This window comes from Podarcis erhardii, assembly GCF_964252035.2.
Source record: "Podarcis erhardii genome assembly, chromosome: 5".
Lineage (NCBI taxonomy): Eukaryota > Metazoa > Chordata > Lepidosauria > Squamata > Lacertidae > Podarcis > Podarcis erhardii.
In genome coordinates, this window is record NC_138509.1 from 59,526,436 (window position 1) to 59,553,809 (window position 27,374).

At 45.5% G+C, this 27,374-nt stretch overlaps 4 protein-coding genes across 8 annotated transcripts in view; 2 read left to right on the forward strand and 2 right to left on the reverse strand.

Moving 5' to 3' along the window:
• Positions 1 to 44: 44 nt before the first annotated feature.
• Positions 45 to 2,913, reverse strand: ATP6V0E2 (ATPase H+ transporting V0 subunit e2). Its single transcript, XM_081863833.1, has 4 exons — positions 2,732 to 2,913; positions 1,878 to 1,925; positions 1,053 to 1,174; positions 45 to 126 (listed from the first exon to the last, which is right to left on the reverse strand). The coding sequence occupies exons 1-3, from the start codon at positions 2,833 to 2,835 to the stop codon at positions 1,081 to 1,083; spliced, it is 246 nt and encodes an 81-aa protein (XP_081719959.1). The 5' UTR covers positions 2,836 to 2,913; the 3' UTR covers positions 45 to 126; positions 1,053 to 1,080.
• A 1,765-nt stretch (positions 2,914 to 4,678) lies between these two features.
• COX15 (cytochrome c oxidase assembly homolog COX15) lies at positions 4,679 to 10,951 on the reverse strand. Its single transcript, XM_081863827.1, has 9 exons — positions 10,810 to 10,951; positions 9,453 to 9,640; positions 8,900 to 9,022; positions 8,494 to 8,680; positions 8,044 to 8,211; positions 6,959 to 7,040; positions 6,516 to 6,670; positions 5,939 to 6,052; positions 4,679 to 5,362 (listed from the first exon to the last, which is right to left on the reverse strand). Exons 1-9 carry the CDS (start codon positions 10,879 to 10,881, stop codon positions 5,231 to 5,233), a joined length of 1,221 nt encoding a protein of 406 aa, XP_081719953.1. The 5' UTR covers positions 10,882 to 10,951; the 3' UTR covers positions 4,679 to 5,230.
• CUTC (cutC copper transporter) lies at positions 10,925 to 19,093 on the forward strand. Of its 5 annotated transcripts, none has more exons than XM_081863831.1 (9): positions 10,925 to 10,994; positions 12,727 to 12,798; positions 13,998 to 14,057; positions 14,697 to 14,906; positions 16,257 to 16,292; positions 16,593 to 16,729; positions 17,488 to 17,515; positions 18,238 to 18,343; positions 18,680 to 19,093. In XM_081863831.1, the coding sequence occupies exons 2-9, from the start codon at positions 12,729 to 12,731 to the stop codon at positions 18,789 to 18,791; spliced, it is 759 nt and encodes a 252-aa protein (XP_081719957.1). In that variant the 5' UTR covers positions 10,925 to 10,994; positions 12,727 to 12,728; the 3' UTR covers positions 18,792 to 19,093. The 5 variants fall into 5 exon arrangements, with proteins under 5 accessions (XP_081719957.1, XP_081719958.1, XP_081719954.1 ...); XM_081863828.1 differs by lacking the exon at positions 10,925 to 10,994 and adding an exon at positions 11,010 to 11,176; XM_081863829.1 differs by lacking the exon at positions 10,925 to 10,994 and adding an exon at positions 11,011 to 11,176 and having other exon boundaries at positions 16,596 to 16,729.
• Positions 19,094 to 20,855: 1,762 nt separating this feature from the next.
• ABCC2 (ATP binding cassette subfamily C member 2) overlaps positions 20,856 to 27,374 on the forward strand; it is a 32,414-nt gene continuing 25,895 nt past the window's right edge. Inside the window, exons 1-3 of the mRNA XM_081863812.1 lie at positions 20,856 to 21,634; positions 25,650 to 25,823; positions 26,480 to 26,626. Of these exons, the coding sequence (XP_081719938.1) occupies positions 21,593 to 21,634; positions 25,650 to 25,823; positions 26,480 to 26,626 (363 nt within the window). The 5' untranslated portion in view covers positions 20,856 to 21,592. The remainder of the gene's footprint in view (positions 21,635 to 25,649; positions 25,824 to 26,479; positions 26,627 to 27,374) is intronic.

The window sequence follows — 27,374 nt, forward strand, 5'->3', positions numbered from 1 at the left end:
GGTCCCTTCATATGTTTGGGTCTTAGCCCTATGCTGTGGGGAAATTTAGAGTGCAAACAAAAGATCCATTGAGTTAGTACTGGAAAGGACAAGGGGTGGAGCTGTTATCTAGCATCAGAAGGAAGCCTAGGAAAAAGAGAAAAAGATTTCTTAGTATTGACCTTACCCCAGCAGGATAGAAGATATCTGGGAACAATCAACCTGTTGCCCTTTCAGTGAGATTTACCATAGCTACCTTTTACATACAATGAGAAAGTGACCTGTCCTATAGAACCACAGAGTGGCAACACTATTGGAGACAGATTACAGGTACCTTTCTGGTTCTATTGGTTAAGCCAGGGATGGGACCTGTGATTCTCATGTGGCTGGACTATGATCCCTGACTGGCTATACTGGCTTGGGCTAATAGGAGTCAGAATCTAATAATATCTAGAGAACCATAAGTTCCCCATCCCTGGGCTATGCCGTTGGCAGGTGAGTCGGGCAAGGAACCCAGGATGGGAATCTTTGTAAACTGGAAGCCAGCGGCGTAGTGTGGGTTCGGGGCAAGGCAAGTAATTTGCGCCCCCTAACCCGGGGCAAGGCAAGTAATTTGCGCCCCTAACCCCTAACCTGCCGCCGCTGCCAGCTTCTTCTTGCTGCTGCCTGGGCTGGTCGGGTGTGGTTCTCTCCCGCGCTGAGCGCTGTGCTGGGCGGCCGCTGCACTGTTCCTCCCCCAGATAGTCCCTCCCTCGCTCTCCACTCCGCACCGCAACGCACGCCCGGCACCCTCCCCCTCCACAGTGGGCGGCGACCCGGCAGCTCGGATCGGATTCGGACAGCCAGCACTGCAGTGAGAGAGAGTGAGCCAGGTAGGGGCAGAGAGCTGCGAGTGCGAGCGCGCCCCCCCCCCAAAATATTGCGCCCGGTGCGGCTGGCCCCCCTGCACCCCCCACGCTACGCCACTGCTGGAAGCAAGTAGATTCCTTGTTCTTACAAGCTATTAATGAGTTGCATCTAATGTATTTGTGTGTTAGTAAGGTAGGTTAGGTAGCGCTGGATAGAGAAAGTACCTGTTGAATTGGTTGATAGTGGTGCAGTTCACTCCCACAGGAAGCGCACATACCAGATGGTCTCATTCTTCAGCTGGGGTCCAAACAGCGGGTTGGCCTGGGCCAGGAGTGCTATAAGCCAGCTGCAAGGGAAAGATAGGAAGGAGACATATAAACTGGATCACAACTCCTTTTGTACTAGTGCTGAAATACAAAAAGTCATATTTTGCCACTAACTGCTAGGTCATTTTTGCAAGTAACAGTTATTCTTATAAAGAGGACAGTGTCACTGTAGGAGGGATATACAATCTAGGGAGCAAGGTCTTCTAGTTCTTTAAATGTACTACAAGGAGATAAGATCTGCCCTGGTGCATTATGCCTGAGAGTGTGTAGCTTAGCATAACAGCTGAGCCAGACAGGATGTTAGGGCAGCTAGAACAGTCTAGTGCTTTGGTGTATGATCAGAGATGGTCTAAGGCTTGTTATGGGATGCAAAATCCACTCCTTGTTCATATGTGGGGTCCTGGGAGCATCATGCATGAATGATGCTAGGACATATTGGAAGAGACAGTGTACCATGATCCAAGATTACCCAAAAGCTTATTTTATGAAAGAGATGCAGGCTGTTTATGCACCTATGTGTAGAATAAGGACCTGGCAACTGTGAAGCAACTTGAGCATCTCTAAGGTGGTGTATACAGGAGAGCTTCTTCTATTTGGGATTCCTTCCTAGATTCCCAATATTCATGAAGCAGCCACTTAGATAAAGTTATGAGGGTGGTTGGTTTCCTGCTGGGTACAACCCAGCCCTACACCCACAACCCATCTCCCCTATGCAATACTCACAAGAGATAGCAGGAAATGGCTGTAGTCACCAACATGGTAATAATTACTCTGTGAAGTGAAAAAATGAAAAAGAAAAAAGATTGAGTAAAGCTGCAAGCCTAACCCTACTTACCTGAGAGTAAACCCCACTGAATATATTAGGAATTACTTCTGAGTAGACATGGATAGGATTGTGCTGTTACTGAAACAGTCAAGCAGGTCACACAGGAGAAAGGATTCCCAGATCAGGCACTCCTCAACGCTCTTCCTCCCTGCTCCCACACCCGGACTCCTATATACCATGTTCATAAGAGAAAAATACCCTAGCCCAGCCCTTTGGCTGCTATACTAGTTTGCTATTTGCAGGGTCGCTGGTGTTTCCAACGTGAGGTAGCACTCATAAATGTGATCCCCCCCCCCCCGACATGGCAGTCTGAAGCGATGCAGAGTCCCCTGTTCATAGCATCCGTGGATCAGGCCTCCTTCAAGGCCAAAGGCGGCTGCAGAGAAGGAAAGCCTGCGAGTGTCGCACTTGCGGGGGAAGCGGGTGCAGGTCCCTGCTAAAGATTTTGTGTGTGTCATGTCATCTCCCAATATATCAATATCTCTATACAGTGATCTTTTTGGATATATAGGTCATTCTCACATATCTATCTATCTATCTATCTGTCTGTCTGTCTGTCAATCAATCAATCAATCAATCATCTACAGTATCTAGATCTAGATCTAGATATTCTCAAAGCCTTTAGCAGGGACCACCATCACCCTTCCCTCGCAATTATAGATCACAATGCATATATTGATCTATCTGGCGATGACCGAGAGACCTGGCGACGGATCGGGCGGGCGGAGGCTGCGCGGACGGGGAGCCTCACCCGCGGTTGGGCCCCTTGGGCACGAGCCACGGCCCGGCGATTCCCACGAGCCCCCAGAAGACGGAGAAGAGGATGATCGGCAGCGCGAAGCTGTGCGCCGTCATAGCGAGGCGGGTTGGGAGCGACCGACGGGATGAAGGACAGGAGGCCGCCGCCGAAACCGCAAGAGTGAGTCTCCGCTCCTCCGCCTGTCTCTTCCTTCGCTTCTGGTCCGGTCCGCAACCAATCAGAACTCCGTGCGCCCCCTCCGGTGTTTTCCCCCCTTCGCCACCCCGTATTTTGGAGCCTCGGTTCCGAATGGAGCTGCCTGTGTCATACCGCCCCCTGCTGCCTCGGAGGGTGTATTGCGAGGAGCGGAGAAGGCAGGTCGAATCCTACTAGAGCTGTTGCAGGCATGGGCATCGTATAGGCGTCCACTGGGGTTGGGGGTAGTTGCTCCCTCTAATGAGCCATGATCACCAGATTTACAGGTTTCTACTCCCCACCCCCTTGCTCTACAGAAAGGTTATAAAATTTGTAGACCCAGATATGAACAAAAATCTGCAGGCACCAATCTTCACTTCTATTTTTTGAGAAAACTTACCCCTCCAACCTTTCAGGGTTTCTATCCATTTTAGACCATTTCTATACTACTTAAAATATACAAAAAATCCTCTAAGTGGTGTACAGAAAACAAGCTGATCAGAAAATTTTATGAATATGATGTTATGTATAAAAATGTTGCATTAGTGCAACTTTACTAATACATAGAAACCAGTATCAGTTCCTTCTCCTTCTGACACCCATCCCCTCTCAGTATCCTGGCTCTCACTAAGCTCATTCATTGGTTTCTAGCTAATGAATGAAGCAATGGATGACATTAAAGAAACTAGATCTAGCCAATTTAATACTTGAGTGAAACACCTGTGTCTCCGCTCTTGGTTTGGTTTAAAGCATCTTATGCCGGTCTTCACTGCTGGTGAAGTGAATGCTACCCCACTGAAAACAAGTCGGGTATCCAATACTGACAAGTAATGTATAAAAGAAAAATGTAGCAGCAAAGACAGTAAGTAGTCCATCATCTTTCAGAGTCACATTTTATAGCAAAAAATGTCCCCACCCCACCCCCCGCATCAGCAAACACTTTAAAAGATACTCTGCTGACAACCTGCCATAATTATACCAATATTGAAGCAGGCTGGGCTGGGGCTGATTTCATGTTAGCCTCATTTTGCCGAGAAGCAGCGGTAGGGATCTGCAGTAGTGTAGTACAACTCTGAATTGTAGGGTACATGATAGGGCTTTTTAGGGAAATGAAGCAAAGTGGGAGACTGTGATGTTGAGTGCAGCAGCACTGCCCAGGAAAGAATTAAGGGCTTCAGCAATGAGTGAAAAGCCATCTACCCATTGTAGCAGGTCAACCCACTGAGAAGGAAAGGGATAGATGTGTAATACGGGGTTAAGCACTTAATTCGTTTCGGAGGCCTGTTCTTAACCTGAAGCACCACTTTAGCTAATGGGGCCTCCTGCTGCTGCCGCGCCGCTGGAACACGATTTCTGTTCTTATCACGAAGCACTATTTTTGGCTTAGTGGAGTGTGTAACCTGAAGCGTATGTAACCCGAGGTACCACTGTACAAGTTTCTCAGGGGTCTACCCAAGTTTAGGAAGTCACCTGATCCACCAGAATTGTTATATATGTTCTCTGCTGCTAGTTATGCTTATTTACTCATTTGCAACATTTACTCTCCCCCTCCCCTCCCCAGAAAAAGTCCTTTGTGGATGGTGGTGTTAATGAAACGTGTTCCAAATCAACCCACTCATGTGCCTGCTTGAAAGCTGCCACAGGCAACCGGTTGACCACTGAGAACAAGATGATGGACTCGATGGGGCCTTTGGTTTGCTGCAGCAGCTTCTTATAAAGGTACACTGCATAGGGACATTGTAAGAACAGTCAATTTTAAAATACTTATTGAGAAACTTTTTTATTAAATAAGGAAAGGACTGTGGGTCTTCTGCATGGTTAAATTACAGTGCACATTTCAATATTCTAATGCAAAAAATTGCACTCAAACCCCATTCTGCTAAAGAAAATCCACAAACTATGCCACCCATCACCCTTATAATACGGTTTTGAAATGCCTTCATTTGCTGTTCATCCAAATTTCTAGGCCCACTCACCCCATAATCCATTGTCTATAGCGAGCCTACACAAAATGTAAAAGGCTCATGGCTGTAGCCTCATACAGACAGCTCAGCAGGAAGCAAGACACACCTCAAACGACCATCATTCTTGCCAGAGCCCACCTTGTCAACATCACACCTTAAGCAAAGAATGGTGATTCATGTTCACCAAGTTTTGCAGCAAAGCACTTCAACTCATGATGTCAAGGTGCTGCTCAGCCTCACCTTCTGTTTAAATTAAGGCTTTCAGGAAGAGGAGCATATAACACATGGGGCAAAGGCAGCAACCGTGAACCTTCAGCACTAGCAAAGAGGCTGGCTAAATAGGGAAGCAGGGTTATTTCGGGATCCGCTTCAGTTCATGCATCAGCCACAATGCCACACTGAGCAATACCAGGGAACCTGATTGATGAGTGGCTGCTAAAGGAGTTGGGACATACAGGAGAAGTGTGCTGATGCCCAGGGTAACCTGCAGAGGAGCAAGAATAAAAGGAAGTTTCAGATGTAAGCAAAGTTTGCTTATCAATGAAATGTAGAAGTACAGTATGTGCAACTACATTGTATTCCAATCGCACAGAATTATACACAAGAAGCTTCATGAGCAATTGGTACGGGGATTTTTATATGTTCTGTCTCTCCCCCACTGTAAATAAACTGCTACAGGATGAGGTAGCTGTCACAGTGCTTCATGATACAATGCTAATGAAACTGCACTGATGTTCCCCATTTGCCATCTCAGTTTAAACCCAGAAGGCAGAGAAGGGCAGTGACCACAGCACTGTGCAATGTTTCCAAAGAAGAGCATGACTGCAGCTCTATTTCCCCCCTTTGTTCTTCAAAGACAAACAAACAAACAAACAAACAAACAAACAAATATTGGTCCCCACCAATTTCAGTTTTAACTGCCTGAGACCAGCAACCAAGATAGCATTATCAGTGACAAGAAGGCAGGCACCTACCTGGAAGGAAGGGGAAACTTGCCATTCCATCAGAGGACACTACTAAATGACAATTAAAAGGGTGTTTTAAAGGGCATAGTTAATACCTGGAGGTATGCCACAGCCAGTAAGGAAGCAACTGCCATCCTTGTCCTCCGTGGGAGAGGAATCTTCCTGGAAAACAGGTACAGACCTGTAATGGCTGCAACAGAGGAAACTCCCTAAAGGGAAAAGAGTAAATATCCAGTGAGGGAACCAGAGAAGCTTTGCAATGACAACAAAGAAAGGGCTTAGAAGTGGAGTTAGAAGGGATCTTAAAAGGTCATCTAGTCCAAAGGCAATGCAGGAACCTCACTACTACAGCATCCCTGACCATCCAGCCTCTGAAAAAGAGTCCATCACTTCTGGGGCAGTCTGCTCCTCTTTCAAACAACTCATGTCATCATAATGTTCTCCTTAATGTTTAGACTAACCCCCCCTTTTTTGTAACTTGCACCCTTTAATTAGAGACAGTGGAGATGGAAACCAGTACTTTAGGCATGTAAGCAAGTGCTCTACTCTGAGTTAAGAGTGTGCCTTCCCACACTCCCAGTTACACTGCCACCTGGAATGAACACAAACCCAAGAACAGCAAACCAGTTAAAAAGAGGTGTTATCTAAGACCATAAAGAGGAAGAAACATACCAGAATCCTGTGATCAAACTGCACGGTTGTGGGATTCTCAAATACGTTCTTCAACTTTGGGGAAAAGGCAAGGAGATCATCAGGGATCCAGCGTTCCCCCATCTTGGGAAATGAATTGTATACAAGTCCAGCATCCAGTCCTGCCACAAATGCCCCTAGAGTTCCAGAGAAGAGAGTCTGTCACACCTGGAAGTATGAATGTAATAGAACAAGCCACCTAAAAACCATCACGGTGAGTGTTTCAGGTTCTTCCCTCAAGGCCACAAAACAGTTCCCAGTGATGTTGTCTGACCAGCATGAAGAGGAAGCATTTCAGTAACCTGGAATTGAAAACGTCTAGACCCTCCCAATGGGAAATGAAGCAAGAAACACACATCCCTGACCATGCTGCCTATTGCTTCTCAAAAGAAAGAGATTGGTGCAAAAGTGACAGGGACTTTTACCTGAGAGGGCAGTGAGAAAGATCAGGCCTGATGTTCCATGAGCAAACCTTCTTAGGCGCAGGAGTTGACGGGTTTCTGGTAACTGTCAAAACAGGAGGAGGATCACAAGACTATGCAATGGCCTTTTTATATATTCTAAAGGGAGTATGTGCAAAGGAAACTAGTGTTCCATAGGGTCAGCATATATACACATTTCCAATAAGACTCCTGACTGAAGAGGAACTTATTTATTTCTCTCTCAATGACTGCACGGCCCTTAATGGACATGGCTTACATCCAATTATATCTATGAACCCAAATCTACCAAATTTTATAGAAATCACCAGGCATTCTTGGAAGCAGTCAGATAGCATCTGCATGCTTGATTTAATCCCGCTGTCAAGTCACCATACCCAAGACCAGATCCACAGGCCCCAGAAGCATCTACTGCCTGGATATGTAGGGCAAAAGTGCATGGCAATATCTTCTGTGGTAGGGATGCGGCCTTGCTAGAACTGGGGAAGTTGTGTCAGACTGCACTGTAAGAAATGGAATAGCTCATGCCAGGCTGAATTCTTCTCAGTCTGCATTTCTCCTGCTATGCTTTCTTAAATAACTACCCTCTTAAGAGGCCATCATACCAAGTGAACTATGAGAGTGCAGTGTTGTGTGGGCTCTCCTTTCTTCCCTTTTTGTGTGATGCTCCGAAGCAGTGGCTGTGATCACCATAAAGGGATTTGAAACGCTACCTGAGAAGTGAAACCCTACCTAACATGAGAATTGGCAACAGGCACTAGTTTTGCATGTGATGCAGGAGTGTGTGCCTCCCACTGCAAGTTCACTGGCTCCCTCTATGCATGGGAGTGTCAGTGCTAACAGAGTTCTTGACTGGTAAGCTTTGGTGGTGTTTCCAGGAACGTTATCTCTTTGACATTTCCCAAGATTTGTAATTTTCCTCTTCCAGGCTGAGCACATGTAGCATACAGTGGCAGTTTGGTCTGCACAGTGGCAGTGTGCCTCCCTCCAAAGGCGCAATTGCTGTACAGTCTTTCTTGGCCCAACTGGGACTCAATACATGCCCCCGGTCTGCCCCACTTTTCGCTTACCTTGTGCGGCGGCAGCAGTAACGAGAGTCCAGTCCACAGGCTGTAGCAGTAAAGAACAAGTGCAGAGCCCAGGTGTGCGGCTAGACGGTACTGACTGACCCGTGGGATATCATGAGAGTCTGGCTTTTCCTCTAATCCACTTTTTACCATATACCAGCCCAATAGGCCCTGCCAAAACAAAGAAAAAATAGAGGCATGAAACATAACCACTTTTGCTCCTGCCAATATCATGTACATTCTCTTCCAAGGAACTAAGATCTAACAACACTCCAAGCACCATGATGTGAAGCTTCTGCTGGGCTTCTGTGCACCAGAGACCTAAGATCACATACAAATCAGCTCCTGAAGCGTGCCAAGGATCAATGCCTTTCATGTTCTATCTCAGTTATCTTGGGCAGAGTAATTTAATGATTCATTTAACCATTTCAAGGTCCCAGTGATCTTTCCCACCTGGAAGCAGACAAGTCCACAGAGGGCAACGACACGACCCTTCAGGGACCGGTTGAGGTAACCCTTCCTCCAGAAGTAAGCTGCTGGAAGGATGTAAGCCAGTCCAACAAGCCGTCCCCACATTCGGTGTGAATACTCCATGTACCAGATGAATTTGAACTCTGTCAGCGTCATGTTGTGGTTCAGGCTGTTAAGATTCAGAGAGAAGGTTTATAAAACAACAACAAACCCTGCAGTAATGTGTAGTTGCCCATTCCCCTCTTTCCTTGACAAGTTCTATCAAGAAGTAGCATTCAAGATACTCTTTTTTTCTCATTTCCCTTTTGCTGGGATAGTAGACCAGGCTTCCCCCACCACCACCAATTTAAATTTAGTCTCTAGGAACTTTAGCTCAACCCATGCCTACATTTTAAATTCTGGGAATTGCTGGTAGTTTTGGAATTCTGCTTCCCACTCCTGCTGTGTCCGAGGAGGCTTCATCTCCCGCACGAGATGCCAGTCAACCATTGAAAGCCCAGACTCTGTCAGCCTGAAAAGGAAAGAACAGCAATGACATACCACTGAGGGAAGGTGCTATCAATGTGGGATATAATGGTGTGTGCATGTGTATCCATCTGTCTAGAAAAGCAGAATGAAGACACAATGGGAAAATTTAGACTCTGGGGGCAATGCAGATGCAAAGTCTGACTACACACAAAACATACCGGTCATCAATTCGATGCAAATATATATTGTTTATCTACAATGCATTTATAAAATAAGGGTAGACATTCAAAGGGCAGAGAGATACCAGAAGTTAGTTTAGGCCCACACACTGGCATGACCAAGAGGAAGCAATGCTCCTAGGAAGATCTCTGCTGGTTGCAGAAAGATACAATCTATGACAGTTGGAGAACCATAGTGTCAAGGGTAAATAAAATATAGTAAAGGCTTGAAGAGGAGGTGCTAATTTTCCTTACCTAGTGACTCCACCCAACACCACAGCTCCGGCCACAGTCCCACTGCATATTAGAAGCCAGCGCCCTACAGCCCGGTTGGTCACAGCACTGGGGACAGGTGGTACCACCACTCTGGGATGGGAAGCAACTTCTGACACTACGCTGTGTTGTGACCGTCTCTGTGGGAGCTGCCACCACCGTTGACATTGCTGAGGACAGAGAAGGTAGTGAGGAGGCTGTTTATAATTATGCCACCCCACTAAACATACATTTGCAATTCAAGATATGGAACAGGAGAATTACTCAAGACGAATGGAACTCTCTTTACTGTAAAGAGTTCACACCTGTGTTCATTACCTCAGAAAGGTTGTATTCAGTGCCCGACATTATTCTACAAAATGCAAGGACAAGGATAAAGGACCAGATCATCAATGGTGCAAGCACAGAAAAACTGGACAACAGGAATTCACTGAGATGCTCAGCAAAACTTATTTTTATTTTCAATATGTTCATATGTGTCCTGCTTGTGGAATATGCAGAAGCATTTGGCTGGCCACCATTAGCAGGTTTTCATATGTTATTAAAACGCTGAAAGCATATGGAGGGGTCCATGCAATAAAATGTGATGTTATATTCATAACTGTTATTTTATTTGTTTAAAACATGTATACACTACTCTTCATCTAGGTGAGACCAGAGTAGTTCATGGTATAGAACCTTAAAAAAAAATCCTATGAAACATTATACCTCTTGTTAAAGTTATATATATAGAGAGAGAAAGCCTGCAACTTACACATTTAACTGGTGCACATTTAGCTATACACGCTTGGCAATTAAAAAAATAATTAAAAAGAGACCAAGCATCCAAGGAAAAAGACTTTGGCAATCCCAACTGCCATTGAACCTAATGTGTTTTGACTATCTGTGAATTATGATTTCGGCATGATTCCCAGAATGTAACCCACATAGGTTGAGGGCTTACTGTAGGTGTACAAGTGAAATATTTTGGCAGTCACCGAAACTCCTAGAGAAACAAGTTTTCAGTCTGCTCCCTTTAACGTGTCTGGTTCTGACAGGTGCAGACAATAGAGTCTGTAGTTTTCTTGAATATCCACCCATAATTAGAGTTCCCCACGTGGAAATGAGGTAGCATTGATTAGCACCTCCCACAGTGCAAAGGATACATAAAGGCGGAAACTCCTGGCATTTTCCCCAGCAGCGTCTCTTAGCGAGCGTGATAGCAGGTACGCAGCCTGCTCGCAAGGCTAAGAAACGAGGAGCCGCGGGGGGGTCGCTTCGTTTTGCAACCATCGGCCGATAGAGGCATCTTTGACCTGGTCCCCGTTGCTATGGAAACCAAGCGCCGCCCCTGGAGTACCTGGCCGGGGGACCCCGTTCCTCGTGGGGCCAGCAGCAGCCGGGACCCTCTTAGTGCCGCCCGCAAGAGCATCGCTCCTTAAAGCTGCAACCCGGAAGCGACTCGCTCTTGACACGGAAAGGAATCCGAGCTATTTCCGGAAACGCCGCGACCGCGCACTCGGTGACCGCGACGCCACGTGACAGGTAGGACGGCGCCGCCTCTCGCGTGTGCGCCGCCGCCGAGGCCTCAGGGGTGGGCGGGGCTTCCTCCTCAGCTCAGGGGTGGTTTGGCGCAGAACTGCCGACATCCGCCGCGCCTCCGGAGCGGCCCCGAGGCGGAATGAGGAGATGGGACCGGAAGCAGGGCCTGGCAGAAGGGTGTGAGGGTGAGTGGGCGGAGGGACGGCCGGAAGGAAGGAAGCGCCAGGGATCCCGAGGAATCCCGAGGGCGGGGCCGGGGCCGGAAATCCGGGCGGCTTCAAGGCCTCCCTTTCCCCCTCCCCAGAAGCAAGAGGAGCCAGAAATTTTAATACTGTTGTTCGGGGGGGGGGTGCCCTGAGCACACTCACGGCCGCTATGTGCATTCAGCAAAACCAAGTGGGATAGATTTTATTGGCATTTTTACATATCAGTCCTTTGTGATTAAAACGTAAAACCCAATTGAGTCCAAAGGGGTCCTTATTCTCAGGTGAGCGTCTGCAGGGTTGTAGCTATAGGCCTGAGGCCTGCAATCTTGCCTGCACTCAGTTGGGCTTGCTTGCTCGTTTGCGTATTTATTTATTTAATTTCTATATTTTTAAGGGGGGAGTTGAAGCGCTTTACAAGCTACATTGAAGCATCAATTAAAGCAATCCTGAATAAAATATAATGGAATAAAAACAAATATAAAGTGTACCTTCAAAGCGACAGAGTTAATAGGAAACTGAAACATTACCTTAAAAGATTTCAAAACAAAACATAACAAAGGAGGTCAACTACAGAATGCACATTTAATGCACTATGTTACTGGCCAAAGTTCCATCTGTTAGAGTTTCTAGAGTAAGTTCTGCATTTGCCTAAGGGAGACGCAGCAGGTTACAGGCTGGCCTTGCTGTCAGCTGTTCCCACGCATCTCAACTTCATCTTCCTGCTGGAGAACCTGAATCCTCTGAAATATCTGGAGAAAGGTGGAAGGGAAGTCAGCCCTGCTCAATTTAGTATTCTGAAAGGAGGAAAAATCTGAATCACCAGCACAGACTTTTTATTCAGAATGTAGAATGCTACTTTAAAGTGAGTCAGACCATAGAGCCATCTAGTTCAGTATTGTTTGCACTGACTTGACAGCAGTTCTCCAGGGTTTCAAACGGAGCAACCTAGCCCTACTTGGACTTACTGGGAATTGAACCTGCAGCCTTCTGAATACAAGGCACTACCGCTGAGCTGTGACCCATCCTTGAATCCTTCAAATTGGAGGCCCCCCCCCTTCAAACAAACAAACATATAAACACACAGACAGACAGATCTGTTCAGACAATGCAACACAGAGAACAAGATCCAGGGAGAGCAAGAAGGCAAGGGGATCAGGAGTTACAGCAAAAGTAGCGTTCAACTTCCCATGTGTTTTTTCTGTACCTGTTTTGAGCTGATACAGATCAAGCTTGATTTCTTCTTTAAATTCACATGGTGATACAAGTTTTCTGTTCTTATTGTGTGTACCCTTTAAAGCAGCTGCTGACAGGTTAAGGCTTTGTAAGGTTACTGGTGATGGGGAATCTATGAAGCTTCTATTTCTGAGAGCTGGATGTGCTTGGGTGAGCAAGATGAAAGAAGCCAGTTAAAAGACAAAACAAGTGCTGGAGCTTGAGGTGGAAGGAATCGCCTCTCTCAATCACTGTCTCACTTTTCTCTGAGACAGAGCCTGATTGGCCCATAACCTCTGGTTGTGTTTCTCTTCTAGGAATGGCCAATGGCTTTCTCATGGAAGTATGTGTTGATTCTGTGGAGTCTGCTGTGAATGCAGAGAGAGGAGGTAATCCCATAAAAAAGATGGAAGATGAAATACTTAAGGATCACTGAGGGGTCTTTCTAGGCCAGGACACCTCCGGGTACACATGCTATATGTATTGAAAAGAGAGGCACACTTACTTCCCCAAGCAGTGTGAAACTGTTTTATGAACCCTTTTAGGCTTGAAAGGTAGGATATTAAATGTTATAAACTGTTCAGTAAGTAAAGACTTCCAAAGTTCTGATCTAGGTTAGTGACACATAGATTCAGGATATGCATTTATATATTTTAATTGCCTGCAACCCAATTACTCTAGCCTTTGAGAGTAGGGCAAACTGCAAATTTAAATGAATAAATGTTAATTGCCTTGTCTTCAGCTGCTTTAACTAAAGTTGTCCTGCTCTGTTTTGCTGCAGTGCATTATAAAACATGGGCTGAGATACTCAAATCACCTATTAATTGATTTTCTTTCTTAGTTACTGCCTGAGTAGGGGTTGAAGTCTATGTGGTGACCAATCTCACTCTTGGCTCGAAAATTTCCAGCACTCCTACCCATTGGTTTATTTTATTTATTACTTAAATTTGTTAGTTGCTACTTAACAAACAAACAGCATCCCCATACAGTGGTGCCCCGCAAGACGAACGCCTCGCAAGACGGAAAACCCGCTAGATGAAAGGGTTTTCCATTTTGGAGGCGCTTCGCAAAACGAATTTCCCTATGGGCTTGCTTCGCAAGACGAAAATGTCTTGCGAGTTCCTGCGGGGTTTCCCCCCCCCCCTTTTCCTAAGCCCTAAGCCGCTTATCAGCTGATCCGCTAAAAGCCGCTAAACCGCTAATAGCACTAATCCGCTAAGCTGTCAATGGGCTTGCTTCACAAGACGAAAAAAACGCTATACGAAGAGCCTCACGGAACGGATTAATTTCGTCTTGCGAGGCACCACTGTACCTTAACACACCCAACATAGATACATTAAAACCAAGGAGGGGGAGGGAGGGAATACTTTAAAAAACACTTCTAAGTGGCCACAGATAGTTAAAGGCCAAAGGCCTGCTTATAGAGGAAGGTTTTTGCCTGGCAGCTAAAGACATATAATGATGGAGCCGGGTGAACTTCCCTTGTTGGATTATAGCAAGGACCACATGGTTTCTTCATTATGTAGATCTCTGTTAAAATCTTGCAAACCACTTATATTCAGAGGTTTGATGTGTGACCCTGTTGCAGGTGCTGGCCGCCTTGAACTGTGTGCCAACCTCATGGAAGGAGGAACAACACCTACTATAGGTGAGTTGGCACATACAAGCCAAGATCTAATCCACCATTTCCCTGCAAGATGTAGCACTACTGAGCAGCCAAGCAATGTGGAGAAATGTTTGGACCTCTGCCCTCTAGGCCCTCTGCTCCTGGAACAGAAAGAAAATACCTGTTGTTCTGCTTGCTCTTTTTGTGTTCTTCTGTGTCATCAGCACCTCCTGGTCTTTTTGCAAGACAGGCTGTTATTTAATCACCCTATTTCACCTTCCCTTCTTCAGCAGCCCCTTCTCCTAAATTTTGCAAAAAGCGTTTGACATCTGTCCTGTTCTCTTCTCACTTGCTTCTCTTAGACCCAGTGCTGATGGTCTAGCTCTGGGATGGGGAACGTGTAGCTCTCCAGGTGTTGTTGGACTCCCAACTCGCCTCAGCCTAAACGGTCAGTGGTCAGTTGATTGGAGTTGTAGTTCACCAACATCTGGAGGGCATCTTCTTGGCTACTCCAGACATAGGCAGAACTGACCTAGATGGCTCAGTGGTCTCCCTTTGTATAAGGCATCATGCTATGTTCCTAAGTTCCTCCGTACCATGTTCTAGGTTTCACTTCTTGTCCATCTCATAGAACAATCCAGTACATAACTGACACCATGTCCTAAACCTGTTTGACTGCAGGCCTTTTGCAAGTGGTGAAGCAGTGTATAAGGGTGCCTGTATTTGTGATGATCCGCCCCCGTGGGGGGGATTTCCTCTATTCTGACCGAGAAGTGGAGGTGATGAAGGCAGACATCCGACTTGCCAAGCAACATGGGGCTGATGGGTTGGTGTTTGGAGCCTTGACTGAGGATGGACGTGTGGATACAGAGCTCTGCACAGCACTGCTGGGTGAGCAGGCTTTACTTTTCATAGGGCTTATTTGGTGCTTGAGTAGTGATTGTTGTACAGTGCCACCAGCTAATAATTCCTTGGTTCAAATTAAGAAATATTTCCTACAGGCAAGAGGCAAGATCCATGAGATACTAGGGCCTGCCTCACTATATTGAGCTATTCATTTACAGTATAAGAAAACATCTAATCCACCCTTCATCATGTGAAGGGTGGGTTACAGTGGAATAAAAACAATGCAGCACTATTTATAAAAACATATATAAATGGAGCTTATTGGGGGGAAATGGCCATGGTGCGGAACTTCTGACTCCCCACTCCAAAAAAAAGAGGCTGGGGAAATATTGAAGTTTCACCTGATGCCAAAATGACAACAGCGCTTTAGCACCAGTCGTGCTCCTAGGGCAGTCTTCACCAAGCTGGTATCCTCCAGGTGTTTGGGGCTATAACTCCCATTAGCCCCAGCTAATTTGACAAAGGCTGCTCTAGAGGGAGGACATTTCATAGGTCATTCCGTAAATGAATGGATTATTCAGATAAAGCAGGAGCCAAATGCTGTGATGGTTGGGATGAGTGACCTTTGTTTGTAAGAAGGGGCTCTGTGCAGATCTGATGGAGAGAGTGATAGGTAGCCATAAATTCTGCACAGAAGGAAGAATTATCCAGAAGAATAGGAAACTTTATTGAAAGAATGATAATTGTATGGTTTTTCTGGACCCTCAAAAATGCAAAAAAAAATAATTACTAGCTATTTTCTCTATTTAACTGAAACTGACAGTATATCTTCTGATGAAGAATTAGTCTTGCTAGGGGAAGCCTGTCCTCTCCCTGCATGCCCCCCAAAATTGGCTCTAGCTAGGGGAAGCCTGTCCTCTTCCTATATGTCGCCCCCCCCCCCCGGAACAGCACACAGGAGGAGGAAAGGTGGGGAAAGTTCTGTGAGGCAAGCTGAAATACTGCAGCTAAACTATTTTAACCAGAAGCCAATATCCATTCACTCCATGGTTGATTATTCCACAGGCTACCTAGGGAAGAGTGGATACATCTTCAGTCTACTCCAGGATTGCTTTTTTAAATAAGTACATAAGCCCAACATGTGTGAGGGGTTTGATACACAAAATGTGAAAAGAAATGCCATTCAAAGAGCTAGCTAGTGGGCAGTCTTAGTGGAAATGAGAAAGGATTATGAATCCATATTGCAGAAATGGTGTCAGATGACTACAGCCACCTTGGTTGAACCATCTGGAGAACTTTCCTTTCTTTCCAGGGCCAGTAGCAGAAGCATTGCCTTCACAAAGACAACCCCTAAGCAAAGGTATACTAACCATCTGGGATCTGTTCTTTTTGCAGCTGCTTCCCGCCCTCTGCCAGTCACCTTCCACAGAGGTGAGTTTCTGCTTGCTGGTTTCCCATAGACATCTGCTTGGCCACTGAGAACATGATGCTGGACTGGATAGGCCATTGGACAGGTCCAGCAGACTCTTCTTACAGAGCTTGGAGTGGGGAATGAAAGCCTGACTGCCTAATTGCAGGATGTAGGCTCAGGCACAATGGCCTTACCTTGGTGAGGTGGGGGGACTATGAGAATGTACTCTGGGAATTGCACATATTAGAACTGTCCACCAGGGATTTGGGACTAGGCTAAAGCCTGGAATATGCCAGACTGACGTGCTCCATTTTTATCAGCAGCTTTTGACATGGTCTATGACCCTTTGGCAGCCTTGGAAACGCTAATATCGATGGGCTTTGAACGGGTCCTGACTAGTGGCTGTGACAGCTCTGTTCTAGAGGGGCTGCCCTTGATAAAACGACTGACAGAACAGGTGAGGTGTCATCTCTACCAAATTTGTAACTCTGATACACTTTTCTTGCCTACTTAAGAGTGGGCTATCCAAGGAACTGGACAGAGTGTGGTGGGGCAGAGAAATGCCAGCTAGCAGTCTTTCATGGTCTTCAGATGGGTGAGGGTTTCTCAACGATTAAGGGTAAAAACTGGCCTCCCCATTGAATATACAGAAACTGTGCCTTGCACCTTCTGATACAATAGCTTCTTTCAGTATTGCATGAATTCCCATAGGCTACCGCAATAAATTAGCTCCCATCTTCTCTTTTAAGTATACAATATGCGCATGGCACACCCATATCTCACACCTGTCCAGCAGAATGCACAACAGTCAAAAAAGTCTACGAAGGAGTCACTCGGTTATTTTAAAGTTGCTTCCAGTCTCTAACACTGGGGTGAAGTTGAAGCAGTACCTGACAGCATATAGTTTCTGAAGTTCAACCATCCCAGGATGGGGGTGAAACTTGGTAGATCCTCAGTTGTTTGACTTTGCAGAGGTGAAATATACACAATGATAGACGGAGTGTGGGAGCATACTTTCCTAGAGGAGCATGTAAGAAACTCAACATGACCGTATTACTTGGAGCAAACCCTTTGAAAAGCAGCATTAAAAAAATGAAATTAAATATTGCAAATAAATACATTCTACATCTTCCTTAACAGAATATTTGTGCTACCCATTTGGTGTGTTTTCTCCTATAAGCAAGACCACTAAACCTATTTTCTCTTCCTTTTCAGGCTAAGGGCAGGATTGTTGTAGTGCCAGGTAAGACTCTGCAGTGAGTACCACTTGTTGGCATAGATCAGAACTCTAGCACCAACCAAGCATGTTGTTAGGCAGCCCCACTTGCCCAAGTGGCAAGAAGTCCAGGAACAGAGCTTTAGGGTGCAATTCCCTTTGGATGAGAGTGCACGAAAGACTTAATCTTCATAATATTTACTTATTTGCAGATATAAAAACAGACAGAGCGTAGTAGAAATAGATGGATGTCACAACTGCATTAGGTTAAAGGAATAGTGTGGACACCCACGCACAACCCCTACCTGCTTAACTTGCTGCTGTAGACTCTCTGCCTCTGTCAATCCAAAATCAATTTGCTTCTAGCTATCTGTCCCTTCCTTAAACTCTTATAGGTATGGCATTATGAAGGCAAAGATTTCCAGGCATCAAGGAACATTAACTAATGTTCCCTTATCGTGTTCCTGAGTGATCACTAACTGTCAGGCAAAACAAAAGCAGTGGGCCATTTGCTAATCAGCAGCTAAACTGATAAGATAATACCTGATGGGCATCTGCTCCCTTCCAGAGGCATATTTAGGAGCTCTGCCTGCTTCAGAGCTGTGAGTGCAGCCTGCATTGACCCTAAAGATTAGCCCCTGGTTCAGAGCAAAGGGATTTCCCCCATCTATTTAATGACCCAGAATGTAGCTCTGTCTATTCCTGCTTAACTTCATGTTTGTGACTGAGTGATGGGTTCTCTCCACCAGGGGGAGGCATAACCGAGAGAAACCTGCAGAGAATCTTAGAAGGCTCTGGCGCCTCTGAGTTTCACTGCTCGGCGCGCTCACTCAAAGACTCAGGAATGAAGTTCAGGTAACTGAGCAAGTTTCTATCCTGACTTACTGAGGGGCCCAAGCCTTGCTTCCATCTCCCGATGCAGCTCCACCGTTTGGGGTAGTAACTTGACTAAGAACATCTGGGGCACTGGAACCTGACAGGTGCATTTAGCTGGGAGCAAGGCATCGTTGCATTAGGGATGGATTTGTGTCTGTAGCTCATAGTTGCAGATGCAATGGGTTACGGTAGCACCCAAAAGGCAACATGACAGCAGATTATGGCCCAGTGGGTAGGACTTAGGATGGTTCTTTTTCCGGCTCTTCTAGGTCCAGGTTCCAGACAGTAACCAAAGACTTGTTGGTATTCTTTTAGAAACCCTTACATTACCATGGGGGCCTACCTCTCCACACCTGAATATTCCATCAAGGTGGCCGATGTGGCTAAAGTGAGGACCCTGAATGCAATTGCAAAGAATATCCTGTAGAACAAGCTACTGTGGGCCAGGAAGACCCAGAGCCCTGTGACCTGCGCAATCCATAGACTTAGACATTTCAACTGCATCCTTGCCAGCGCTTAAAGGACATGGGTCAATCAAATGAAGAAGCCTCTGCTTGTTTTTCTCCTATTCCCACTTGCTCCACAGCGTTTTTTCCTCAGATGTCGTAATGCCGTTTTGTCTGTGGGGAGCAAATGACGGGGAGGGGCTTAATTAAAGGGGTACTCGCCATCGGGCAACACTCTCCCTGTTAAGGTCTCTTCTCAAATAAACCCTGAAGCCACTCCGTATCACTGTGGCTTTTCTTCCTGTAGAGGCCATGGCAAGACTTTGAACTGCTCCCAAAGGAAATGGGCCGGGGGGGGGGTGGAAAGCACATTGGGTGTTGCAGGCTTCCTTCATCCCACCTCAGTTTGATTGGAGTGGAAGACGACTTCTTTGAAGTACATAGAGGAAAGTGGTAAAGCAATATTGCAATTGCAGGAGGAGGAATCTCTCTGAGAGGGTTAGAGAGCAATCACAAGGTGACCAAGCACTGCAGTTCCGTACACCTGACAGCAAAATTTCATTGTTGTCTGGTTCTGGATTCTGTCCTACAGAAGTCATTAGAGAGGGTGAAGTTTCTATGTAATTTATATAAAAAAATTATATACCACTATTCATAAAAATGCCAGAGTAGTTTGCAACAATTATACATAAAACCACACAACAAAAACCATATTGAAAAGTTAAAATCAGAAATGAGGTAGCTTTTACAGAAAGATGTATTCTTGATTTCCTGCATGAACCTGTTAATCCTTATTGGCAGAACATTCCACAGTGCTGGACTGATGATGCTAAAGGCTTGGACTCTTATTGTCAGATCTCCACCAATTTGGGGAATGACCAACGACGCTCCTGCAAATGATCTTAGTGACTGAGCTGGGCTATAAGGGTTCAGGCGGAATGAGGCCAAGGGAAGCCCCACACAGAGCATATTGCAGTAATCCAACCTCACATTTATCAACACCTGGACTACAGTGGCCAGGCTGCAAGGTTGCCCTAAGGGCTTCATTTTCTTGCCCTTATGGCACTTGCCTCCATTTGCATAGCTTCATGACAAGCAGGGCAGCTCCTCAGGTAAGTTAACCTTCCAGAATAATCAGTATCTTGAGGAGGAGCAGAAGTTCAGAGAAGTTCAGAAAACGTTTGAGGTTTTATCTGACTCTGGTAAGGGGAGTTTAGAGATTCATAGATTGTGTAAGATAGAGTCATGTGGTTTCTGCTGCTAAAGGCCGTTGTGGATCTCACACAATGACTCACAAGTAAAGCTAAGCCAAATCATGACTTGGCACAAATTCTCTGGCATACAGAAGAGGAGAGATTGTGATTGCTCCTCTGGGCCTGCCGCTTCAAGCTAAGCCTGGGCCCATGCCTGAAGCAAGACAAACCATGGTCTTGGGCTTACTTTACAACAGCAGGACTAGAGAAGGAGCAAAGCAGATGTGAATTTTGAGAACCTGTGTGTCTCATCTATGAAATTCAGCTCCTCTGCCCCCCTCCACCTTTACAAATAAAAGTACCCTGAGAAAGGGGAACACCGTTGCAACAGCCTGCCATTAACACCAATTTGTAGGAAAGGAATTATTTCACCCTGTGGTAGAACCACACATTGGCCCTTCCCTGTGTCTCAGCTTAAGGCAGAATTGGGAGTTAGAAAGTTGTCCATTATGGAAAGGTGGTCTTCACTTCCCATTTCCTAAGGTTGTGTTGTGTGCTCCTGAATTTTAACAGACTGCTGCCATACAGATAGGGACACTGTTTATAATATGATGAGATTTGATTAACTATCTAATAATTAACCATGAGGGATTTAAATTGCTTGTTCCATGGACATTGGACCCTTTAGTCAGGACTATGAATCACAGTCGGTTCTGGGTTTATTGATTGTATAAAGAATGAGACAGCAGAATCTCTCTTGGCTTTTTTCAGTTCGTTTCAGGAACACTTTGGGCAAGGGGGGGGCGGAGACACAAAATGAGGTCAGTATTACTGCTGGTGGTTTTTGTCTTTTATCCTGAGTAGTATTTTCATAGTTCCTGGCCCCCCACCCCCCTCCAACCTGGTTTGCTCACTCTCAGACCACTTTTTGTGATTCAGTACTTCCCAGTTGAGATCTATGGATCCCCCAGTGTGGTACCAATCTAATGGGACACTAGAACACTCCGTGACGCTTGACTGGCTGTGTAGGATTACACAATGGGGATACCTAGCTGCTGGAATGGGGAAGACTCTGCTGCATACTTTCAGAAACTCCTTGCCCACAGAAATCATGATGCAGAAGAACAATGGGGCAGAATCAGACCGAGACAGTCCTGGAAATCTGCGGAGGTGGAGAGTAGCATAGGAAATTCCCTAGTGTGGAAAAGGGGTCATGGTTGTCTTCCCACGCTTTCTTCCCAGGTATTATTCAACTTTATCACCACTGGGGAAGGGGGTCTTAGACTAGCGGTGAGTCAACTTGAGGGATCTCATCCAAGACAGCACACGTTGCTGCCCACCAGAATCCACGCCGCCACCTCTCCTGCAGTGTCTCTGGCCATACCCAGGCAGCGCCTCTGCCTATGCCATCCAAGGTTCATGAATTTGATCCATGGGGCTGACTGCACACCAGGAGTTAACGATTAATGATTTGTTGTTGAGAGGCTGTGCCCAACGCCCCTCGGTTGAACCTGTGAGACTTTCATCCTGCTCAGCCTCTCTGGCTGATAGATAGGTCGGACAAAGGCAGGAGGAAGAAGTGCCTTGCCATGGCAGCAGCCTTGGAGCAGTACTGTGGCTCCGTTTTCTGGGTGAGTGGCGGTTTCTCCCTGAGTGGATGGTAGCTCAGCTTCTGGCAGGGATGTCCCACTGTAAATTTAAAGGCCAGAGTGCAGTGGAATGTCCTGAATTGTGGGAGGATGGCTAAACGCCTCTGTTAGGGCTGTTTACTTTGAGAGTTGGGACAGTGGTGGTGTGTTAGTTCTGTGTGCACGCTTAGTAAAAGCAACGCCTGCAGTCTGAATGTAGCGAGTCTGGGGTTTTACAATGAACAAATACATCATTGTGTTGCTTGCTTCTTCAGTGGGTGCACTGAGCATTGGAAGATGGGAGAAAGCTGGACAGTCCTCGTGGCTTGTGAGGAGACCCTTCCCAGGCAGAGGGCCTCCTCAGTGGTGGCACCTTCCCCTGTGGAGCACTCTCCCATCAGATGTCAGGGAGATAAAGAATTATACGACTTTTAGCAGGGAGAGACAGGCATTTGGGGGCTTTTTAGCAGGTTCTCCCCATGTTACACAATTTCACTTATACATGTGAGGGCCTGGAACATAACCCCTATGCAAGTGGAGGGGTCACCTGTATAATAATACCTCGCGTTAAGTACTTAATTTGTTCCGGAGGTCCGTTCTTAACCTCAAACTGTTCTTAACCTGAAGCACCACTTTAGCTAATGGGGCCTCCTGCTGCTGCCGCGCCGCCAGAGCACAATTTCTGTTCTCATCCTGAAGCAAAGTTCTTAACCCGAGGTACTATTTCTGGGTTAGTGGCGTCTGTAACCTGAAGCGTATGTAACCCGAGGTACCACTGTAGTGTCTTAGAGGGCAGGAAGGCTCCAAAGCATTAGTGGAGATCTTAACACTCCATGTATGATACAATCATGACCGTTTCACTTGTAACTCTGACTCAAATGATTCACTGTAGAGAAAATAGGAGGGTTTCTTAATCTCACACAGAAACGGAAGATGGGGGCACTGTTAGGTGATCTACATTATTGGGCCTGCCACATAGTATAGCAGAATGCAACCGGGGGGGATCAAGTGCTTCATTCCATATGTAAAAAAAACACCTTTCCTGTTCATGAAATCTATCACTGGAGTTCTGAATGTGGGCCTCTTCCTCCACTTCTCCCTCAGCTGAAATTAAGTCTGAAAGAATCATGATCTTGTAGCCAACAGTACTGGTTGTGCTGTGTTGTGTGTGTGGTGCCCACAACAAATTCTAGAGTTGACAAATATGTCCATCTTAGGCAAAGGGCCCATTGGCTAAGTGTCTCTTTGATGTGTTAGCTTCCCAGAGAACATTTCACTTGGTTCAGCTCCTCTCCTGCTCCATTCTGAAGTGGTATGCTCCCAGGGCTTTTGGTACTTGATAATTATGAACATGTAGGTTAGCTATTGACTTGAGGAGTCTCCAGTCCTTTGCATGATCTATATCACGCCACATCCCTGTGAAGTAAATTTAAATTGTCGCGCCACCCTGTCAGGTACTGGTTTTCTAGTGAATTGCCCAGATCTGTTTCCTTGTCATTGATGGAGAAGTCCTGTGCACCAGGAGATTTAAATTGCTAAACAAGAGCTCATGAGTGAGGCTAAGCTGGTCAGAGTGCAGCTGCCTTTGTTTGAGAGTTGTTGTCTCATCTACTGCTTGTAGGGATCTCGGGGCATTCTACCAGAAACAGAAATGGGAGCAGAAATTGCCACAATTTGTATGTTCACCCAAGATCAGGAACAGTAACCATGCAAATACAAATGATACCAGCTGTTGTTTATTTAGGTCCATGAATATTACATGCATAATTTTGTTTTTGATGTTTCCCTTTCATTAAAATGCATTGAAATTGGTTACATAATTCACTATGTTAGTTTGGGCTATAACAGATAGCAGAACAAATTAACTTAGGTTATAACTGAACTGTAGCAGAATGGAAACAGTGATGATTGCAACAAAGGCAGGACAGGTGGAAATTGCTGTCTCTTTATGTCCTTAGCTACTAGTAGTCCTCTTGGCAAGTAGAGTACAACACTGACTTTTCCTTTGCAGTGAAGGATGTTGGGATTTCCCGTGATTCTGTTCATGCCAAGCGTCTGTTTCATACATAACAGGCAGGACTCTCCCGGTGCCTCCAATAAAACAAGATTTTGTGTTTCTGAAATGGTGACGTCTCCAGCAATTACTTCAAACTGTCAGGGCAAACATCAAAAGCCCATTGGTACCTGCTTGAAATCTGGAAGAACCACTGCCAGTCCAAGTAGACAATACTGAACTAGATGAGTCACATGACATAACACATGGCTGATAACGCCGTCAAAATATTCCACTGATGTAGTTTCATTGGCAATTGGGTGTCTGCGGCGCAGCTGAAACAGTGAGGAGTTGTGCGGGTGACACAGGAAGGGGATACATATTCTGTACTCCAGATCATGGTTTTGCCCCTAGTCGCAGTGCGACTTTACACTGTCCTGACCCTTGTAGAAGGAATTTATTTCCATAGATTTCAGTGGGAGGTTTTAATTTAAAACAAAATACAGGCACTCCCCCAACAATGACAACAACTATATTGTCCTGCCCATATTGTCACAGCAGAGCACCCAATTACAGCACATCATTACTTGTATATAGATCCCATGTTGACAGATTACAACTCAAGAGTGTACAGCATGGGGTTTGATCAGCTCCAGGGGAGCGCAGTCCACTATTACTTCCAATGATTGGCAAGAGCACCGGAATTTGGTGTTGTACAGGGAGCCACTGAAATTTGAGACACCAAGGTCCACCACTGCCCTGTGTGTGTTCGTTCTGTTCCAAAATGGTGCTTCCTAGAGGGATGCCCTGGGGGCTGGCAGCAGTGGGGTCATTACTGGCTTTGCCTCCAATGGGACACTTTCACATCATTTTGCATGTTGTACATCATGGGAATGTGTTGTTGTGGGGCTCTCTCCAGTGTAGATTCGTTAGCTGTTTCCCCTATTTAACAATTAACTCAAAAGTTCTTTACAAATACAAACCCTAAAGAGTCATGCAAAAATACTAAATAATTATATTTGCTCCATTAAAACTGCTCAACCAAGCTGCTTGCTGAAGTTTCATTAAAGGGAACGTGGGCTGCAATCATTGCGCTGTAAGAAACAGATTTTTCTACAGCTGTTTTGATCCCACTGTGGTAAAAACGAAATCCAGTTTTGTTCTGCAGAAATAATGGTAAATGTTGAATTGAGGGGAAGAAAGGATGTCCAAATCAGTTTGAGAGTTAAACACAGTATCAGCAATGTTAGCTCACACAGCATGTACATCATAAACCATCACCCATATAGATATCCCACCAGGGTATCTCTAATTGATAACTGCTTTTATTAGATAGCATGTGCAACAAAGGTTCAACGCAATTACATGCTGGTAGTAAACACCAGTGCTGTGTTATGGTGAATACAAACATTGACTTTTGCCCACTTGAAAATGTCATTGGATTCTAACACAAAGCATCACTAACTGGCTTGATTGCAGGTGAGTCATAATGGGTTAGCATAAGGATGAGTAAGGGTGGTTGTAAATCAATGGAACAAGAACACCCTCAGAACAGCAGTGGAGATTGGAGGTGGAAATCAGTTATCCTGGGGTTGTGTTATGATGCATTGGGGCAAATGCAGTAAATCTTTGGAAGATGTTATAGTATTGTAATGGGTTCATGGCAGGTGCTGTGGTATTGGAATTGTGGCAATTGCTGTCAATGTTTACATGCTAATTGTCTGTGTAGATCCACAGTGGAACTTGGGACAGAGATGTAAGGCAGGAATGGGGAACCTGTGTCCCCAACCACCACAGTTGCTGGATTGCAGCTCCCATCATCCTTGACCATTGGCCATGTTAGTTGGGGCGGATGAGAGTTGGACTCCATCAACATCTCGAGTACCACAGGCTCTCCATCAATGGTGCAACACATAGTGGTGTGGGGCATGGATACATGTGAAACTATGTCAGGTAGTACATGTGGGCTAAAGATCTTAGCAAGTGTTGGCATATGCCTTATTTTCTTGTTTTTGATGCCTGCAGAACTCTTCTTTCCTGGACCGGAATGATGCCGACCTGCCACTCTGCTTTGAACAGACTGTTCTGGTCTGGATCCCCCTGGGCTTCCTCTGGCTCTTTGGCCCAATGCAGCTTCTCCACATCTGCACATCCAGGATGAAGAAATCATCTGTCACAAGAGTTTACCTTATTAAACAGGTGGGAGAGAAAGGTGTGCCCCGGAGTTAGTAGTAGGGTGGAAGCAAAGGGCATGCAGATCAAAGGGCAAAGCAGTTCTCTGGGAGGTGGGTGGTGGTGATGTGAGAAACCCTGAAAGGGTTTAAGTGAAGTAGGGATCTGTGCTAACTGGGAAATGTGGGTGGAAAGAGCAGGAAAGCCGGAGGGTGGGATGAACTTAAGTGTCCTCTGGCCAGAAGCCTTTGAACCATGTCTTGCTTATGTAATGCCGTCACGATAGTGGTGGTGTTTAGTATATACAGAATTGTTAGGAATCAAGTAGTGTATTTACTGTTGATATAGTTTGCGCTGTGATTGTTATAAAAAGGAATACTCAATCAAAACTAACAAACATATACATATATTTATATTTATATTATAAATAACACAGGGATTTTTATATGTGTTTTGAACCTGCTTTGAGTGCATTCCTTGCAGGAAAGGGGCATATCAGTACACTTTATTTTTACTTGACGGAGGGTGTGATGCACAGCAGTGCTCCTGGGCCACTTGGCTCCTGTGGAATGTGGCTTGGCCCAGCATATGTAGCTTCTCCACGATGGGTTTAGAAGTTTGCAACCTTATTCTCCTAGAACGTTGCAGGTAGCAATCTGACACTTCTGCTCTTTCTTTGCCAGGTGCTGGCTGCGCTGCTCTTACTGATGGCCCTTGCTGAAGTGTTTTTCACTATTGCCGAAGACCTCGGAAACCTCCCGCACTCAACCCCTGTTAGCCGAAACCCAATTGTCCAGTACTTGAATCCAGCACTCTACTTCATTAGTTGGGTGAGAGCTCTCCTTCATTAAACCATGTCCTGGAATTAAAGTGTCCTTTATAAAGAACAAGTTTTTTTCACCACAGTTACCAACTCCAGTTTCAGCCCTGCTGTTTCCATTGGGCTGTGTGCTAATACAAGTCCTGAGACCCAGAATAGTATTTTGAAGGGAGGGGGTTACATTAGAGAAAAAACAAGGAAGAAAAGAGTCAAATGCTCCCCCCCCCCAAATGCCAGTGCTCTGATCTTCTCTGATCTTTAAAGCAGCTGCCTGAAACAGCTCTTTCTTTTTTTAAAGGGAGATTTAGGATAATAATAAATTTATTTATTTATTAACCCAAACCTTATACCACAACATAAAAGAGCAGACACTAGAACATAATAAAAAGTGATTCCACACTAATTCCCCATCATCAAACTCCCATATTTCCCAAGTACACCATGAAAAGAACAAACTAACAAGGAACATTAAGCTGCATATGAGAAAACAACAACAACAACAGTGGCTGCCCATTGGTCCAAGTCCTCTGGGTGGTTTAAAATACAATAAAAAACAGTGGGACAATCTCAGTACAAATATTCAGTGAACAAAATTTGTCCATCACCCTCATATTACTCTCAAAGTGCTTCTCCACAAGGGTAGATCCCTTTCGCATTGTCCCTTCAATGGCAACCTGCTACCCAAGTTGCATCATACACCTCAAGTCACATCTTATTTGGTATGTCCCTGAAGATGGGTACCTGTATATTTTCTTGTG

Coding starts and splice junctions, on each gene's coding strand:
- ATP6V0E2 (XM_081863833.1), bottom strand. CDS start 2,835: ATGACGGCGCACAGCTTCGCGCTGCCGATCATCCTCTTCTCCGTCTTC. Junction 1,926..2,731: donor CCCAAGGGGCCCAACCGCGG/GTGAGGCTCCCC, acceptor TTCACTTCACAG/AGTAATTATTACCATGTTGG. Junction 1,175..1,877: donor GCCATTTCCTGCTATCTCTT/GTGAGTATTGCA, acceptor TTTCCCTTGCAG/CTGGCTTATAGCACTCCTGG.
- COX15 (XM_081863827.1), bottom strand. CDS start 10,881: ATGCTCTTGCGGGCGGCACTAAGAGGGTCCCGGCTGCTGCTGGCCCCA. Junction 9,023..9,452: donor GTGTTGGGTGGAGTCACTAG/GTAAGGAAAATT, acceptor TTTCCTTTTCAG/GCTGACAGAGTCTGGGCTTT. Junction 7,041..8,043: donor TACTGCTGCCGCCGCACAAG/GTAAGCGAAAAG, acceptor CTGTTTTGACAG/TTACCAGAAACCCGTCAACT.
- CUTC (XM_081863828.1), top strand. CDS start 11,131: ATGAGGAGATGGGACCGGAAGCAGGGCCTGGCAGAAGGGTGTGAGG. Junction 14,058..14,696: donor AGGAACAACACCTACTATAG/GTGAGTTGGCAC, acceptor GTTTGACTGCAG/GCCTTTTGCAAGTGGTGAAG. Junction 16,293..16,592: donor GCCAGTCACCTTCCACAGAG/GTGAGTTTCTGC, acceptor CATTTTTATCAG/CAGCTTTTGACATGGTCTAT.